The 18,410-nt window shown below is 42.5% G+C and overlaps 1 protein-coding gene across 1 annotated transcript; it reads left to right on the plus strand.

Annotated features, from left to right (window-relative positions):
* The first annotated feature begins 1,267 nt into the window (after window positions 1–1,267).
* On the plus strand, window positions 1,268–18,363 carry pfkmb (phosphofructokinase, muscle b). The gene is made up of 24 exons (XM_080783871.1): window positions 1,268–1,387; window positions 2,916–2,990; window positions 4,700–4,804; window positions 6,815–6,888; window positions 7,091–7,168; window positions 7,733–7,922; window positions 8,306–8,471; window positions 8,571–8,615; window positions 8,718–8,826; window positions 9,223–9,318; window positions 9,419–9,511; window positions 9,720–9,845; window positions 10,476–10,540; window positions 10,636–10,699; window positions 12,439–12,585; window positions 12,736–12,806; window positions 12,899–12,989; window positions 13,105–13,257; window positions 13,361–13,525; window positions 13,645–13,706; window positions 13,948–14,059; window positions 14,249–14,348; window positions 15,752–15,857; window positions 17,847–18,363. The coding sequence occupies exons 1-24, from the start codon at window positions 1,300–1,302 to the stop codon at window positions 17,983–17,985; spliced, it is 2,520 nt and encodes an 839-aa protein (XP_080639997.1). The 5' UTR covers window positions 1,268–1,299; the 3' UTR covers window positions 17,986–18,363.
* The last annotated feature ends 47 nt before the right edge of the window (window positions 18,364–18,410 follow it).

The following is an 18,410-nucleotide window of genomic DNA, read 5'->3' on the forward strand; positions in this document are numbered from 1 at the left end:
CCATTCCATTTCGGGTTCATGGACCGCTATGTCAATCACTACGTCATATTGTAGTATTGTTTTGTAGTCAGCAATCTTCCGGAACTTCCTTTTCTCTCAAACCGATTTTTCTAAATAAAAGCTACAGGCTACGAGAGCTTTTATTGTTATTCTTCCGGTTTGAGGGAAAAGGAAGTTCCGTTTGATTGTTCCTGTCCTGCCTGATGACTACAAAACAATACTACAACATGACGTAACAATATCATCCGCTCCTGACCGGATCATACGGCACTTTTGGAACAGAGACCAGTCTTTCCTCCGAGGTGGAAAGCCTGGTGAGGCGAGGTTAGGACAGACCTAGGATAGGAAAAAGGGGGGAAAATGTGAAAAAACTGTATGTCTACATGTGAATGGGCTCGAGGCATGTGCAATACTGTGGCTGTCTTGGTTTGCTTTCCTTTTTGTTTGCTTTTCTTTATTTTTTATTTTTTATGGTATGGTGTGGATGATGGCGATGAACTAGAGCAGGGGTGCCCACACTTTTTTGACTTGAGAGCTACTTTCAAAATAATCAACTCAACAAGATCTACCCACTGAAAAAATAATAATACCATTGCTGAAAATGGCTTTGGAATAGCGGCGCTGGCATTACATGTAAAACAAATACAATTGGAATGGGAAGGGAGAAATGGAATAGGTTGAGATTTTGTATTTACTTTGTAATTCTACCGACATTTGGGCGCAGCAACACTCTTGAAAACAAAGTATTGTTGTGGGTTTGAGCTGACAGGCTTTTTTATGTCAATGAATCAAGTCAATTTACGGTAATTCAAGTGGCAGATGCCAAAAATAGTTTATATTTAAATTAACTATTCTTTAGGGACCTGTCATGTGATCTACCTGCACAGCCTTTGTGATGTACTGGTAGATCGCGAGGGCACCCCTGAACTAGAGGAACCCCCTGTTGGTCAGTTTTGTAAAGTATTCCTTTTGTAAAGGTGTGACTGGACGTGAAACATTTTAAAAACCAATAGAAATATAAAAAAATTAAAAAAAGGAAAAAAAATAATGGATTAAGAGCGTCTGCTAAATGCCTAAATTGTAAATTGTATTGTACTGGTATACAACACATTTCTGTTGAGTGGAGTAGTGGACCACCCACAGACTCAGTGTCATATATGTGTCTGATTACTTGTAATGCTTTGGTATCGTGAGGTCTATTTCCACTGTTCTTTACTTCCACTGCCAATAATTATCTAGTGGTGATATCAAAGCTATTAATACTGATCCAGCATGGCGGCTGTGTGAGGATGTGGGAACATGGCGTACGTGGTTCGTCTCTGTCACATACTGCTAACCTGTGTAGTTTTGTGGCTCAAGAAGCGTAACTTACATTCTAATGCAACTGGTAAGTGTGGAAGCATGACCTTTGAATGCATGTGTGATGACGTTAAAGATGGGGCTTGAGTCAGTCATTTTACACAGATACTCCACTACTCACAGTTCACACACTATATTTTGAAGAATTGTCCATGGCTGCTTGATATGCAGAATAAAACATAAGAAGTTAAGATGTATGTAAAAGATTCACATTACATCAGCCACTCACTTGTCTCCCACTCACATACACGTGCATGCAAACCTTTTAAAGCAGCTCTTGGGATGACTGTGCACTTTTACAGTAATGTTGGCATGGAGTAGGAGTAGGGAGGGACAGATAACAGCATTGTGTCCCTGCAGTCTTTCTAATCCACCAGCGTCATTTAATAGCTATGATTTAATTTACTTAATTTGATAAATTTATATCTTTCATCTTTAATCGTTTAGTTTAATTTCATTGCGCATTTGTATTCATTACTTACAGTATGTGCTCACTGATTATAGGCTACACTAATATCCTTGTGACACTACAGTTTATGATTACAGTAGTTTTGTTGTGTAATGTAAAAGCCCACAGACCTATAGACAGGACTTGATTTGATGTATCGGTGAAATGAGTAACCATAGGTAGGCTATACGTGTATGTTTTTTTTTTATGTTTTAAAAATGTTTTTAATTGGTGTGCACTGAAATCTCTGAACAGATTAAATTAAAATGTCCCCACCTACTCACTCAGGGTTGACGTGTCACACCTGCAGTGACAGGAGGGGCACCAAAATGTGGTGTTTTGATTGGATAATGGGGGCACTCCCTTATTATAAACGTACAAACTTTTGTGTATGTTCACATGACCTGATGAAGATCAAATGGATTGAAACGAAGTTTCTTTAGCCCAGCACCCAGCCTGTCGATATTCTATAAGCGTATTCTACGTCCGCTACAGTAGTTTTGTTGGACAGAGGATTTTACAGTGTAGAGTGGGGTTCCAGAGATGTATCAAATGTGCATAGGTCAGTCGCCTAATGCCTAATAATCAAGCTCAAGCTGGGGGTCCTCGAAATTAATTAATTAATTAATTAATTTGACAATCACCTTGTTAGTATAGGAGGCTAACTGAGCTATAGCCTATGTGGTGGCTGGCCTTGGATGATGGCTGATTATGCTGGCATTTGTTTATTGAGCGTATTACGTGGTTCCACCATCCTTTTAAAATTCACAGAATGAATGAAACTCTATTTTGTACTGCACCTACATTTCTGGATGTGTGGATCTGGTAGATATAGCTTAGCTTGTGCCATTCATGTGTTTGACTCTAGGCGGCAAGCGGTGGTAACACGAGAAGCTTTCCAACAGCCAAGTTTAAGACGTATATGACACTGTAAAATCTGGAGTGTTAATATAACTCTGAGAGAGTAAAAATGGACCCTTCAGGATGCGCTTTACTCAATGAACACTCTGGAGTTTTAGCTATCAGCTCAGCTGTGCGGAACCACGCGTACCATAGTCCAGGGAGAATTCCTGTAATGTGATATTGTTTTCCTAATTTCCTACCACAGATTGCGATGCCCCGTCAACTGCTGAATACAACAAGCTGTCCCTGGACTCTATCAGCCCACCAGCAGAGAATGCCGGTAAGCTATATAATGTATTTACAGAACTGTCACTGTACACTTATAGTATAGTATAAAGTAATGGCACGCAGTGTCATATGAGGACTGCCAGCTCAGCACAACTCAACCCCAACTCAACTTTACGTAATTAGGGTTACCATGGTATGGATACCATGGTAACCCTTGATAGCCATACATGGAGAAGACTGGATCATCACCTAGATCTGCATATGTAGCTGGCCAGCAACTTTACATCTGACCTCAAACCCTTATGGAGCTGAACTGTTCTGACATTCCATATGTTGATCCTTCCCCACCCGTTCCCAACAGGCCCGAAAATTAAAGGTAGTGTAGACAAGTTTCCAGACAAAATGTATAATAATACCCGTGGACAAAGTAGTTCACATGAACGATGCTGTAGTGGCTGGGGCATTTGAGGGGCAATATGTTTTATATGCACGATTACAAATAAAATATAATTGAATTGAGAGCCAGTGAGTCTCCTCCACTACTTCCTACTTCCTCATTTGGGAAGGGTCATAACATTGTTTGAACTCATGTGTGCACTGCCACCAACAGGCCTAATAAGTTAGTCAGTTAATAAGAATGCACTAGCTGTTTATTAGAACAGTTACTGTATAAATGGTGGGGGGACGCCCTAGTGTAATGGTTAGAGCATTTGCCTTTCATGCGGAAGGTTGTGGGTTCGATGTCAGCAAGTGCATGCGGTCGCAACGGATTCCTAACACCAAATCAAATGGGTTCAGATCTACGACTGAGGAGGCACGTCTAAAGCCTGCACTGGACGCAAAAACAAATCTCTCTCACTGTATAAAAGGTGGAAGGTAAACCCTACTGGAACCTTGCATTGCCTATATGGGTATCAGTCGATTTGACCATGCAAATTATCAGTCTTCGGATATTGGACAAAAGTTCTATCTCAAGCATCCCTAGTTTTTGGTGTTATTAACATCCCTTGGTGTTATTTGTATTTGTTATTTTATGATCAAACGACGATGATCTACTTTTCAGTCACTAGCTAAATACTTACGTGGTCGTGGTACCCTGTAAGGTCAGGTAGGTGGTGCTATGGGTTAGTTGTCACATTAGCCCCATTTGGAACCTAGCTCTCCCTCTGCTGTATATACATTTTGAGGGGCGCTAGTGCTAGCTTCATCTAGATCCAGCTTTTAGTTACCGTCCACAAACTTCGTCTAAAAACAAAGAAATTCCCATTGACAATGAATGGAGAATGTTACGTCATATAGTGTCTATTTTACGTCATGATGATGTACGATCATAAGAGCACCCCTCACTGTCTGTCTGTCTGTGAGCAAACGGGGTGCATACTTAGTTTAGACTAGTCATTGGTTAGACATGGATTAAGGTTAAGTTTAGGTGTGCTGCCCCGTGGGAGGTTAGGTTTAGGGTGAGGGTTTGAGATAGGTTGTAGTTGTAGGACTAATGACTGTTCTAACCAATGACTAGTCTAAACTAAGTACTGTCTAAACTAAGTACTGCACTGCACCCGCGCAAACTGCGCATGCGTGCGTGTGTGTTACCCAACGGCACCTGCCTCAGTTTATGCCAAGAGGATAGTTATCTTGTGTCCACTTGCCCCCTCTCTCACTCTCCGGAGCAGCCAGCGAGGAGTAGTGGACAAACTGGACAGCAGTGGCGATAGGGCTTACAATACGATCAAAGCCAATCTTCTCCCCTCTGTATTTCAGATAGGAACAGCTCCAGGAACATGGCAGAGTCAGCTAAAGTGGACCCCACCAAGATCGGGGTGGGTCGGGCAATTGCTGTGCTGACCTCAGGAGGTGATGCCCAGGGTAAGTAGACGTTTCCAGGGATGTGTGAGTAGTGATGCCCAGAATAAGTAGAGGGTTTCACCAGGGTGATGTGTGTGAGTGAGTGCACTCTCCCACCGTGGGGGACTCTGATAGCAGTTACATTGTTGCCCTCAACAGGTGGCAATTAAGTCTATTTCTATTTAAACATGACTCCGAACTTGGAGAACAATAATTGCCATTAACTTAAACCACAGCAGTCAAAAAGACAAATCTGTCAAAGATAGACAAAGATGATTAGCTTTTGATGCATGTAAATGTCAGGTAACCTGTTTGGGAACATCACGTTGGTGGCCAGCTCCATAATCTCTAAAACATGAAATGTTTCCTATAATGATAAATAGTCATGGAAAGTTTGGATAAGAAGTTCCAACCATTATAATTGTTTCACTCAGTTTGGTATAACACTTTTTATAAACACAACTGTCATGACTATGGCATTGCAGAGCTACATAACATTGTAAATAAAGAGTAACCTGAAGTCTTGCATCAAGGCCCAGGGCAGGTTGAACCACAGAAGCAAGGAGACTTGCCCTGCTCTGACCTTAAAGTTGGTGGTATATCCATGGTGACCTTTTAGAATGTCTACTGACCCCACATGACCTTCCAGTGGGACTGTCCAGTGCTCTCTATGTCCGTTGAGCTTCACAGAGCTATGGACAACTGGGAGTGGTTTGCAATTCAATTTTGTCCATTGCATTGTACCTTTCCAGACATCCAGATATCATGTTCTTTGGCTTCCGTTGGCTTCCGTCGCCCTTTCCTCTCTATCTGTGTATCTGTTGTGAGGGGGCAGGGGGGCTAATTTTAGCTTCATGACCTTTCTGTCACATGCATGTCTGTGACATAGTGAGCTCCTCTAACCATCAAATCCCACTTCTCTTTAGGAACTTTCAACTTTGCATCACTATTTTTGGCATGCATTTTTTTTAAACATTAAACATTTTCTAAAATAGCAGATCAACAAGCTCACAAAGCGTCACATTGTGAATCCACGATACATTGTGAGGTTACAGATCAGCTAATTTTGTGATAACCACTCCCCCTTGAATAGATTTATTTTCTTTCTGCACGAGAGAAATGCAATGTGATTTGATTTCAAGGGGGAGTGGTTTACCAGGCTAGCGATTAAGTGTAGGATATATAAAGGGATTAAATGGTTAACATGGAGTTAGTGAAAACATAGATCTTCACTGTTTATCTGTACATATGTCTTGTCCTTTAAGTTGATTTGTTATGCTTGCAGATATCTTTTCTGCAACAAAAACCCATATTTATTTTCTTTCTCATACTGTTCAATCTGTAATACACATACATGCGTATAGTTATTTGGTGTATGGTGTTGTGTTATTATTGTCTGGTTGTTTTGATATTATTTCTTAGCCTCATGGAACCAATATTGGAAAAGTACAAAGTTGGGTCAAATATTTATATATGTATCTTTTTCTGAAGTAATGTGTATTAAAAACACTAGTTGGAGGGGCACGGTCGGTAGTGCTGTCGCCTGACAGCTAGAAGGTCCTGTGTTCGGTTCTCGCTGGGGACGCTGTGGGCGCTGGGGGGCGTGTTCCCTCCTCCACGTCATCAGTGCCCATACCCAAGGCGGGGCCTTTCTGTGTGGAGTTTGCATGTTCTCCCCGTGTCCCCTAGGGTAGGTACCCTCACAAAAAACATGCAGTAATCCTGGTCTCTAAAGTCTAAACTGCCTCCCCCTGGACAGAGGAAGTGTAGCGCCCAGGATTACATTAGATAATTGACACTGGGTGAAAAAATGGGATAAAAATATAGTTTAAAAAAAATACATTAGTTGGTGTTTTGTTCTCTTTGTCCTATTATTTTGCAATGTCGTCTGCAATGTCTCGTTTGCAAGTCTTTGTTATTTCTATTGTCACAGATGTGACACGCATTTGAAGATTCCAGAGCTTACAGTATGTTTATTAGTATGTGTCACCACAGTTCTTAAATGCACAACACTCATCATTGTGTCTACAGGAATGAATGCAGCTGTGAGAGCCACAGTCAGAGTGGGAATGTACACTGGAGCCAAAGTGTATTTTGTCCATGAGGTAAACAAACAATGGTCATGGTCCTTCTCTACTGGTTTCCTGCACAGAATCGTGCAAACATTGCTCCGACATACTCAGTGTGGCACTATTTATACAACACTTGATCGTCTGAAATAGCTTTGCATGCCCAAGCCAGGACATACAGTATATATATATTTAGACTGGGACTGATATTTACAGTAAGTGTTTTTGTGTGGTGCAGGGATACCAAGGCTTGGTGGATGGAGGAGACAATATCAAATTGGCTACCTGGGAGAGTGTGTCCATGATGCTGCAGCTGGTGAGAACATACAGTACACACACACACACACACACACACACACACACACACACACACATGCACGTATTAATTCACGCACACACACACACACACACACACGCTTGCGCATGCACACACACACACGTGTGCGCGCCCGGATAAACACACACACACACATGCACGCACACACACACACACACACACACACACACACACATTCACTTCTTTTCTGACCTTCTCAACGTTTTGAACGTTGTGGTCAAGAGGTCCTAGTCTAACCTTTTCAGAAGACGGGTGGGCCATGTAACTGGAGCAACTCTTTAGCCCCACCAGTGAAGTTCTGTAGGTCAAGTGGTCATTTAAATGCCAAAGTTCATTAAAGGATTTAACTGACCTTAGACACAGAGGCCGTAGTGTCATATAATCTTACCACCATCCCCACAACCACCCCTCCTCCATTCTCTGCAACCTTCATGCAGTTAGTTTCTTGCTTGCTCGTTTAGGCTTCTCTACTCCTAGTGTGCTGAATATCGTACAAACATTTCTTACTAATCCTGAAAATCATTCCTCCATCCTTTTCATCAGGGTGGCACCGTGATTGGCAGCGCCCGCTGTCAGGACTTCCGGGCTAAGGAAGGACGCACCAAAGCCGCCTGTAACCTGGTAAAGCTGGGAATCACTAACTTGTGTGTGATTGGTGGCGATGGCAGTCTGACAGGTGCCAACCAGTTCCGTACAGAGTGGAGCGAGCTGCTGGCTGACCTGGTGAAAGCTGGTGAGAGTTTCCCGGGTGTTCAGCATTACCCAACACGCACTGCTCTAAACAAGAGTGACAAGTCGCTTTTCACATCTGACTTCCCTATACTGTCACATAGTTATAAAACTGATGCTATAGAGATTCAAGATTCAACTTTACCTCACATGTTCAGGTGTACAGTACACGTAAAAACAAAACAAAACAAAAATACATAATGAGATTGCAACAGATTAAAACACAAATATCTTACATCCAACACCCTACACTAATGCTCTTTCAGTCGAGTGAATTCCTACTCACCTTGTTGGAACTGGCCACTGCAAGAAATGAATTGCCTGTCCTGCATGGATATTTTATGTCATCGTGATGAAGGCTGCGTTTGCGTGTGCACCACTGTTCAGGGAAGATCACAGCAGACGAGGCCAAGCGATCATCTCACCTGAACATCGTTGGCATGGTGGGGTCCATCGACAATGACTTCTGTGGCACTGACATGACTATCGGCACAGATTCTGCCCTGCACCGCATCATAGAGGTGGTGGATGCCATCACTACCACCGCACAGAGGTACAAAGACACACTGACAGTTATCTGAGGGACGCCTGACTCCAGCGTGATGTCAAAATGCCTGATATACTACTGTATACTGTATGTGTCTTTCTGCAGTCACCAGAGAACCTTCATCCTGGAGGTGATGGGCAGGCACTGTGGGTGAGCAAACCTGGTCTGTGCAGGAAGTTTAGGCGAATACGTGTGCATGCACATCTATGACATCTATGACAGTATGGTTTATTGTTAACTGTCTGCCTACAGTTACTTGGCCCTGGTGACTGCCCTGGCCTGTGGCGCTGACTGGGTGTTCATCCCAGAAATGCCCCCAGAGGTTGGATGGGAACAACATCTCTTCAGGAGACTAAAAGACGTACATCTCTCTCCCGCCATGCCATCACCCACTGCATGCATTATTATCTCAGTGGTTCTCAAAGTGGGTTCCGGGGACCCCCAAGGATCCTTCAGGGGGTTCCAGCGGATAGCATCAAAATCTGTTTAGCCACTTTAACCTTATAGCCTATTTCAAAATAGCTGTTCCACAAGCTCACACATCATGTCGCATTGCTATTTTAATGAAAAATGAACTTGAAAAAAACACAAAACACAAAACATATCTATCTATCTAATGACCAAATACACATTAATGTGGGTGTCCTTCCCATGAAAAGGTTTGAAAACCACTGATCTATCTCTTTCCATATCCTTCTGCTCTCTCCAAGAGAGCATGCTTGCCAATCTTTGCCAAGCTTTTCTCTATCCCACACAGCAAAGAAGCCGCGGCTCCCGTTTGAATGTCATCATTATCGCAGAGGGGGCCATGAACCGCGATGGCACACCTATCACCTGTGACTATGTCAAAGATGTTAGTAATGAGTAATGACAATAATCAGAGGGATACATACACTAGTTGTGTCATACAGACAAATAATATCGTAATTTCTTATCACCTTCGTCTTATTTAGATCGTATCTACAAACTTGGGCTTCGACACTCGGACTACTATCTTGGGACATGTACAGAGAGGCGGAACCCCCTCTGCATTCGATAGAATTCTGGTAAACATTCACTTTCATATATGTATATATATACCGGTACACACACACACACACACACACACACACACACACACACAAACACACGCACATATATACCCTTTACTGTGTGTACCAATTGAGCTTTCTCTCTGTCTCTGTCTGTGTGTCATGTGTTGTTACAAACAAATACGACTTTATCGCTCACCTCTCTGGTGACACTGTGATTCAGGGTAGCAGGATGGGCGTAGAGGCTGTGATGGCTCTGCTAGAGGCCACTCCAGAAACTCCTGCATGTGTGGTGAGCTTGTCAGGAAACATGGCAATCAGGCTGCCTCTGATGGAGTGTGTCCAAGTGGTGAGTTAAAACACATCTCCAATACACAACCACATTGCATATTAACTATATAGATCTGTCCTAGTAAGAACCATACTTCCGTATTCACAACCACCTACATAGCTGAGGGACTTGATGGCATACTGATACTGCTATCGATACCATACCAATTTACAAATTACAATTTAGGCATTTAGCAGATGCTCTTAATCCAGAGCCATTTACAATAAGCAAGAACATAGAAATAGTCATCTATGATCATAAGTAAACTAAGAACCTATCCTTGAAATGGCGAGTTCATTCCATAGTTTGGGAGCCATAACCAACTCACCTTCTTCATATTAGCATTGCTATGAACGGAAATATCCATGATACATTTCAGCAAACTCTTTACAAGACACTTTAGCAGTAGCAGCACAGACAACTGATGAAGCCCTCTCTGTATGAGTTTTTGTGACTGCTGTCACAACAGTTTGTCTGAAAAGTAACATGCATACATTTGACATGCAGCAGAGAGTCTGTCTGTCTGTCTGTCTGTCTGTCTGTCTGTCTGTCTGTCTGTCTGTCTGTCTGTCTGTCTGTCTGTCTGTCTGTCTTGACTGACTGACTGACTTTTTTCTGTTTGACGTCCCCTATCTCCTTTGATTTCAGACTAAAGACGTGACCACAGCCATGGGAGAAGGGAGATTTGACGATGCTGTGAAGCTCAGGGGAAAGTGAGGCACACAGTTCAGTTATTGCTTTCGATGTATAGTTATGTGCTGTAGCCAGTTTCATATGTCTGTACATTTCCATTAATGTTGAACTACAGGAGCTTTGAGAACAACTGGAATACATACCAAATGCTGGCCCATTTGCACCCTCCAGAGATAAAGGTAGGGCATTGTGCCTCTTATACAATTGAAGAGTTCTTGAAAGCACATGACATTAGTTGCGACTGCAGGTTGCATTTACTATGAAATTGTGCATTTCCCGTCAGTCAGTCAGTCGGTTGGTTGGTTGGTTGGTCACCCGTGACATCACCTCGTGACATCACCTCGTGACATCACGTGACATCATCAGGGATCCCTGATGTCATCAATATTAAGCCCATATCCCATATATGGAGATCCCTCATATCATCAATATTGGCCAGCAACCGTACAGTACAACTGACCTCAAACCCTTAGATCTCCATATATGGAGCTGACCTGTTTTGACATTCCATATGTTGATCCTTCCCCATCCATCCTCTTCGATGTCTCACCTTTTGACTGATACCTGTCCATTTAGGTCGCATTCACACCAGCATGCTTTACTGCGATTAAAACGAATCCTGCTGCGCATTGTTGGAAAGTGTTCTTCGTTTGGCAGGTGTGAATGCTCATTCGAATCCTAATGCACACCAAAGAACCGCATTTTACCCCGCATTCACTTCGCTTCAAAACTCAGCAGAGTGCGGATCACTGCAGGTGTGAATGCATAGGGAGTGAATGTACCATTGTGCGATGAAATAGTTGGTATTTGAAAGGAAGGAGAAGGTATTACGCAGCGACGCGTAAAGATCTCCCGTGGACACACGTGGTCTAATGAAGACCTCTTATTGCAATATGGCCAGACGATCATAGGCTTATGCTGAAGCTATAGGTTACACACACAAACAATGCAGTGTACAGGATATTGCAAGAGAATGGAGGTGATTGGGTTCCATTGCACATTTACACAATGTTGCAGGTTGCATAAAGTGTTTGCTCTCGTAGTACAGACTTGGACCGGGTTTGTGTGTTTGACAGTAGGCTACTCCTATTAACCTACCAGGTTTATTTAATGTATGTAGGCTTTAGTAGGCTAGCCTCTACTTTATAAAACAATTTGGTAAAGTTGTAGAGTAGACATCCGTTATTGCGCACGCACGCACGCAAGCATGCATGCATGCATGCATGCACGAACGAACGCACACGTAGTTTATAAATTGAACACAATGATAAAGGTCCCTGCTGCATTTCCAATTGCTGCGGATGACAGCGCAGTGTGAAGGCAAACGCAGCAAATTAAATATGCAAATATGTCCGCCCATTCGCATCGAGTTAGAGGTGTGAATGCAACCTTAAACTCTAGACGGGCCTGCGCCAAAGTTATTAGCAGCCACGCCCGGCAGCCGGCGAAAACTAGAGTTCTCAACAGGCCCGAAAATGAAGGCCCGGCCCTACCTGATGCCCTCATCAAACCCTTTACACTCAAGACACTGCCAACGCTGCCACCGTTAAATCTCCAGATGGAGCTGACCTGTTCTGATATTCCATAATTATGTTGATCTGACCACATCAAACCCTGTACACTCAAGAAAGACACGCTCCATATATGGCCAGTACAGAATTCATTCCATATGTTGATCTGACCCCCCATGGCAAAGTGCCAGCGCTTGCCCAGCAGTCTGCTGTCACCCAGGTGGATGCATGCTCGCCATCAGGCGTCTTACTGGTACTGTATATACTGTAACATAACATTGATTTATTTGGCTATAATAAAATGTTTAGATTTCAATTAGAGTTAATTAAAACATATTTTTCTGTGTGTGTAATTAATTTTCCTCTGGGTGATACATTTGTCTCTATAAATCTTTTCCTCTTTCCAGAGTAACATCAACATTGCTATAGTGAATGTTGGTGCTCCATGTGCTGGGATGAATGCTGCCGTTCGTTCAGCGGTCAGAATAGGCCTTCTTCAGGGTCACCAGATGCTTGCTGTTCATGATAGCTTCGACGGCCTGGCTAATGGAATGGTACATCCTAGTTGTAAAAGCTCATGAAACAAATTGGGAGTATTTTATTATGATTAAGAGTTTCATTAAAAAAAATACGTGAACATGCCTATGAAAAAAGAGTGCTGAAAACAAATGTTTACAGCTTTACGTTCTGTCTTTTTGTCCCAGGTTGAGCCTATCGGCTGGAGTGGTGTGGGAGGGTGGGTTGGAAAGGGAGGTTCCTTGCTGGGCACTAAGAGGTAATCTATCTCCATATGGACTCATCTGATCACAAGGAACTTATGACACATAGATTATATATGTGTGATTATTTTTGTTCTGTCTGATGAAGGTCCGTGCCAAATGATGAGCTTTTGGAGAAGATTAGTCTGAGCATTACGAAGTTTAACATCCATGCTTTGGTCATTATTGGAGGCTTTGAGGTGAGGAGCTACTTTATAATATTACCCTACAATATGAAGTGCAAATGAACACAACATTGCAAGATCTAGTGAATGTTTTTCATGAAGGTTTTACACTTTGTTTTGTCTTCACCAGGCATTTTTGGGTGGTCTGAAGTTGGTGGAGGGTAGACATAAGTATGAGGAGCTGTGTATTCCCCTGGTAGTCATTCCTGCGACTGTCTCCAACAATGTACCTGGGTCAGACTTCAGCATTGGCGCTGACACTGCGCTCAACACCATAACAACGGTCAGACAGACGCACGTGTCGCACACACAAATTACATATCATCATAGTGAAAAACCTCAGTGTTCATTTTGTGTACATCTCTTTTGGTTCATTTCTATGTCAGACATGTGATAGGATCAAGCAGTCTGCTGCAGGAACAAAGAGAAGAGTGTTCCTTGTTGAGACTATGGGAGGATACTGTGGCTACTTGGCTACCATGGCTGGCCTGGCATCTGGAGCTGATGCTGCATACATCTTTGAGGAACCTTTCAACATCCATGACCTGGAGGTCTGAGCTTTTATGTTGATGACATAGAATGACTGCTGGGTGGTTGGTTGGTTGGATGGATGAGTGGATGTATGTTTTCTCAACTTCATATTGTGAGCTGATGGTTGCTTCGTTTGCAGGTGAATGTGGAGCATCTGGTGGAGAAGATGAAGACCAATGTTAAGAGAGGTCTCATTTTGAGGTTTGTGGACATGCCATACAATCCACACTATATATATATATATATATATATATATATATATATATATATATATATATATATATATATATATTATTTTTTGTTCCTTTGTTTATGTAGATTCTACACAACTAAAAAGAGACACCTGTGCGCCTTGTGGTTCATTTGGGGATTTGAGACAGATGATAAGATATCACATACAGATGGCTTCATTCAACTCATATGATTTCTTCTTTCTTTACAGGAATGAGAGATGCAACGCTAACTACACCACAGACTTCATCTTCAACCTGTACTCAGAAGAGGGCAAGGGTGTGTTTGACTGCAGGAAGAATGTTCTTGGACACATGCAGCAGGTATGCCAAAGAATCGAGATCCCCAGTTTTGTGTTAAAATCTTTCAATCTAGTCTCCCTATCGTGACTTGTTATTGTTGCTATTTGTCATATTACAAAGTCCTTTAAGTTGTTAAATCAGTGTTTGTCAATTCTATACATAACATAAGACCCAAGTGAATACATTGTCTTCCTTCCTGTTTTACTATAGGGTGGAACACCCACGCCCTTCGACAGGAATTTTGGCACCAAGATGGGTGCTAAGTCTGTCCTATGGCTGACTGACAAACTGAAGGAGTGCTACAGACATGGTGAAATTATATGTTTATGTTTATTTATTTGATATGGACATAACAATCACATTGCTCATTGCACAATTGTACAACTTGTAGATGCATCGTTTACAGTGTGTTAGCACGAGTGCTAGTTTTCACCACTTGTCCATAAGAGACTTTTCTAAAAATACAAAGTTAAAAGAACACCCAATCTAAAAATAAGAAGTACATTCAAGTGAAATTTACAGCAAAGTTACAATACACATTACATAACCTCCAGTACAAAAGTAAACATAATAATTGTCGTGACGAGTCAGGAGCTATACATGTGAGCACAGTGAAATATAATAAATATAATGTCCCACTTGCGGAATACAGGATGTGTTATAGAAGTGTGGACTGCTGTATCAGTGGCTACGTTTACATGAGCAGTTAAATCCCCTTTTCATTCCGAATAGAAGTTCAATCCTATTAAACGTTGTTATGTAAACACCTACAAAAACTTACATCCGAATGAAAACGCTCGATGCGATCTAAAAACCATTCCGATGTCACTGGCCGGATTACTCCGATGTTCAATGCATTGAAAGAAAATTTGACTCATGTATACACTGCTTCGGATGTAAATTCATTCTGGTCTTTCTGAGCATGCTCCAATTGGCGCTCATATCCAAGGCGCGCCGTCGGCGCCGAGGAGTTTGCACATAGAGCGCGTTATTTCGTTCCTTTTTTCAGATCCGAAATCCACAAAAAGAAACGTGGAGCAGCAGCAGATGAGATACCCCTGATCTGTGTGTGTGTGTGTGTGTGTGTGTGTGTGTGTGTGTGTGTGTCACAGTGTGTGTGTGTGTGTGTGTGTGTGTGTGTGTGTGTTCAACGGTCTCTCTATCTCTCTCTCAAAAATAACGAGCGACCCGATACAATAATAATCATCAGTGTTGCGTTGCGTGCCCTGGCCGTGCTGTAGATACAAAGTATAGTAGTAGGCCTACAAATAAAAACGAGATGATCACGGGATAAGCGGAGCCGCAGCGGGTGGGGAAAAAAAGACGGTAAACACTAAACATATATGCCCGCGCCGCCCCTATCCAACCAGCAACCTCAAAGCTACTGCGGAATGAAATGATGGGATTTCAAAGTATCGTCTTTCGTCTGTAATATGTTTGTATTGTTGAGACAGTCAAAATGAATGAACTGCCTATATTTTGTGTCCAACAGATGGCGTAGTTTCACGTGAATTAACATGTATCATGTCTTCTATCACTTCTCCATATAAACACTCATTCGGAATGACCATTTCCCATGTAAACTCGCGGCAAAAAACATTACATCGGATGTATTTTATTCGGAAGTATTTATTCAGAATGATCACCCTTCATGTAAACGTAGCCATTGTGTGGCCCCAATGTTGATATGTTACATTCTCTTTATGTGTCCAGGTCGTATCTTTGCCAATTCCCCAGATTCTGCCTGTGTGTTGGGTATGAAGAAGAGGTCTTTGGTCTTCTCTCCTCTGGAAGAACTCAAAGAGCAGACTGATTTTGAGTAAGAGTTATTCTCTCTCTCTCTCTCTCTCTCTCTCTCTCTCTCTCTCTCTCTCTCTCTCTCTCTCTCTCTCTCTCTCTCTCTCTCTCTCTCTCTCTCTCTCTCTCTCTCTCTCTCTCTCTAGAGAGATATGTACCATGTAAATGGTTCATTTATATATAGGCTAAAATTAAATAGTTCATTTATATATAAGGGTTAGGGTTAATATATATTTATTAACAGTACAGAATTTCAGTACATTTCAAGCACAACTCAATACAAAAACTGTGAGTGGACAACACCATAAACTTAAAGCATTACACAAGAGGGTCCACCATTTTCAATTAATCATAAGATTTAGAGACGTACAAATATACACTTCTATATAGCCAAAAACAGGAAATCATCATACAGGAGGTAAAACGGGGGAAAAACGTATACAGTTAGGGGGAAAAGGGGTGGGTGGGGGATTCAGATTTTACGGGGGCCAGTTTAGAATTTCAGCCGTCCGTAGGTGCCCTTTGAGAGCGGTTTTGAAGGAGTCAAGGGATTCACATGTCTTAATGACAGTTGGTAGGGCGTTCCACATTGTGGCATAGGCTCGAAATTAATTTAGTTCCTTGTTTGTGCCGAATCTTGGTTGCACATGGTTTGTTGAACTCCCCCTGGTGTTGTGGGTGTGGACTTCATTGACATTAAGGAAGTATTTAGACAGGTACATGGGTATCTTGGTGGTGTATGTATCGAATCTTGTGGACCAGACCCATTGCAAGATGCAGTGTACTCTGTCGTCAACCCTAAGCCATTCCAGCCTGTCAAAGTGGGCAGGGGTGAGGTGGGTTCGGGGGGTGAGGCCCAGTAGTAGCCTGATCAGTTTGTTTTGGGAAGTCTGGAGCTTTGTTTTAAGGGCCTTTGAGGTGCTGTGGTACCAAGAGGTGCATGCATAGTCGAAGAAATCTTGTACGAGGGCTCCTGTTAGGGTCTTCAAGGTGTTTTTGTTGAACAGTGAGGAGATCCTGTATAAGAATCTTGTTCTTTGGAAGATTTTTGTTATCAGCGAGCCAGGTGCAGATTCTACCGAGTTCAGAGCTGAGGGTCTTTTCAACCTGCAGTTTGTTCCTGTCCGAGACCAGCAGTGCTGAGTCATCTGCGAACAGGAACAAGTGGCAGTCACAAGCTAATGTCATGACGTTTACATATATTAGGAACAGTAAAGTCCCTAGTATGCTTCCTTGTGGAACGCCACAGCTCACTGGGAGGCGGGGGGACAGACAGTGTTCCGTTCACCTCCACCATCTGTTCTTGTGGCTCAGGGGTAGAGTGGCTGGATCGTAACCGCAAGGTTGCCAGTTCGAACCCGGGCTCCCCCAGAGTTAGCGTTGAAGTGTTCTTGAGCAAGACACTGAACCCCTAATTGCTCCTGATTGCAGGTTGGTGCCTTACATAGTTTCCGCCGCCATCGGCGTATGAATGTGTGTGTGAATGGGTGAATGTAATGCATAATGTAAAGCACTTTGGATAAAGGTGCTTTACATTATGCATTATAAAATGCACCATTTATATAAAATGCACCATTTATATAAAATGCACCATTTAACTGTATATGATTACAGTACAGTTTCTGGCGGCGTTTCAGAGTATGGGTCAGACTCCCATTGGCTTAGGTGGTGTTTAAGGGTATGGGGTCAGATTCCCATTGGATGGGACTCCCAGTGATGACTAGGTCGCTACTTTGATGACTGGGTTGCTTACATTTCATGAGCTTTCATTAGTCAGGTTTCACCTGACAAAAAGGCTAGGCAAAGTAAGCTTCGGCTTCAGCCTAGCCCTAGACCATTTCGGTGCCACCTCTGATTATTGTAAATACAACTTAAGTATTTAACATGTAACTGTAAAGCACCGAATAAACTATTCATTCACACGCACGCCACGCACCCACGCACGCACGCACGCACAAACACTGTATACTGTATATATATATATATACCTCTAACGCAATCTCCTCTATAGACATCGTATTCCTAAGACACAATGGTGGCTGAAGCTGAGACCCATCCTGAAGATCCTGGCCAAGTACAAAATCAACCTGGACACTGAGGCTGCCACTATGGAACATATCATCAGGAAGAGAGGCCTTGTTGAACAGTAGTCTTCTGATGCTAGAATCAAAACACTGTGAATTGTTCAATAGTCACCTAATCAAATATTTAGTCTTTAGATGTAGCATTTGAGTTGGGTTGCGGAAGTGGTTTGTGAGCTTCGGATGGATATCTATAGTCTTGCAGAGCTATAATATACATGCACAGTGCACACCACATCCTTTTTCAGCAAGCTGCTCTAAACCGCACTGTCCGCAAACATGTTCTGTTTCCTGTCATACGCTCTCCTGCTCTGTTCACTGTTCTAGAACTTCCCTTTCCACCAACAGCAGACAACTCAGTTGTGTTGTGAAAATCAATTGTAACCATCTCAATTTACAAATTTATCGCAACATTGTCATGGCAAAATAAAAACATACTTCACTTGTGCTGTCAGTGTTTTTTTTTCTCTGTCTCTGGGCCCCCATGGCGATTA

Source organism: Protomyctophum bolini (assembly GCF_963924005.1).
Source record: "Protomyctophum bolini genome assembly, chromosome: 2".
Taxonomy (NCBI): Eukaryota; Metazoa; Chordata; class Actinopteri; order Myctophiformes; family Myctophidae; genus Protomyctophum; species Protomyctophum bolini.

What these genes read in the sequence shown, in the direction of transcription:
- pfkmb (XM_080783871.1), top strand. Translation starts at nt 1,300, where the DNA reads ATGGCGTACGTGGTTCGTCTCTGTCACATACTGCTAACCTGTGTAGTT. An exon ending in CCCACCAGCAGAGAATGCCG is followed by an intron (nt 2,991 to 4,699) that starts GTAAGCTATATA and finishes TCTGTATTTCAG; the next exon opens with ATAGGAACAGCTCCAGGAAC. An exon ending in TGTCCATGATGCTGCAGCTG is followed by an intron (nt 7,169 to 7,732) that starts GTGAGAACATAC and finishes CCTTTTCATCAG; the next exon opens with GGTGGCACCGTGATTGGCAG.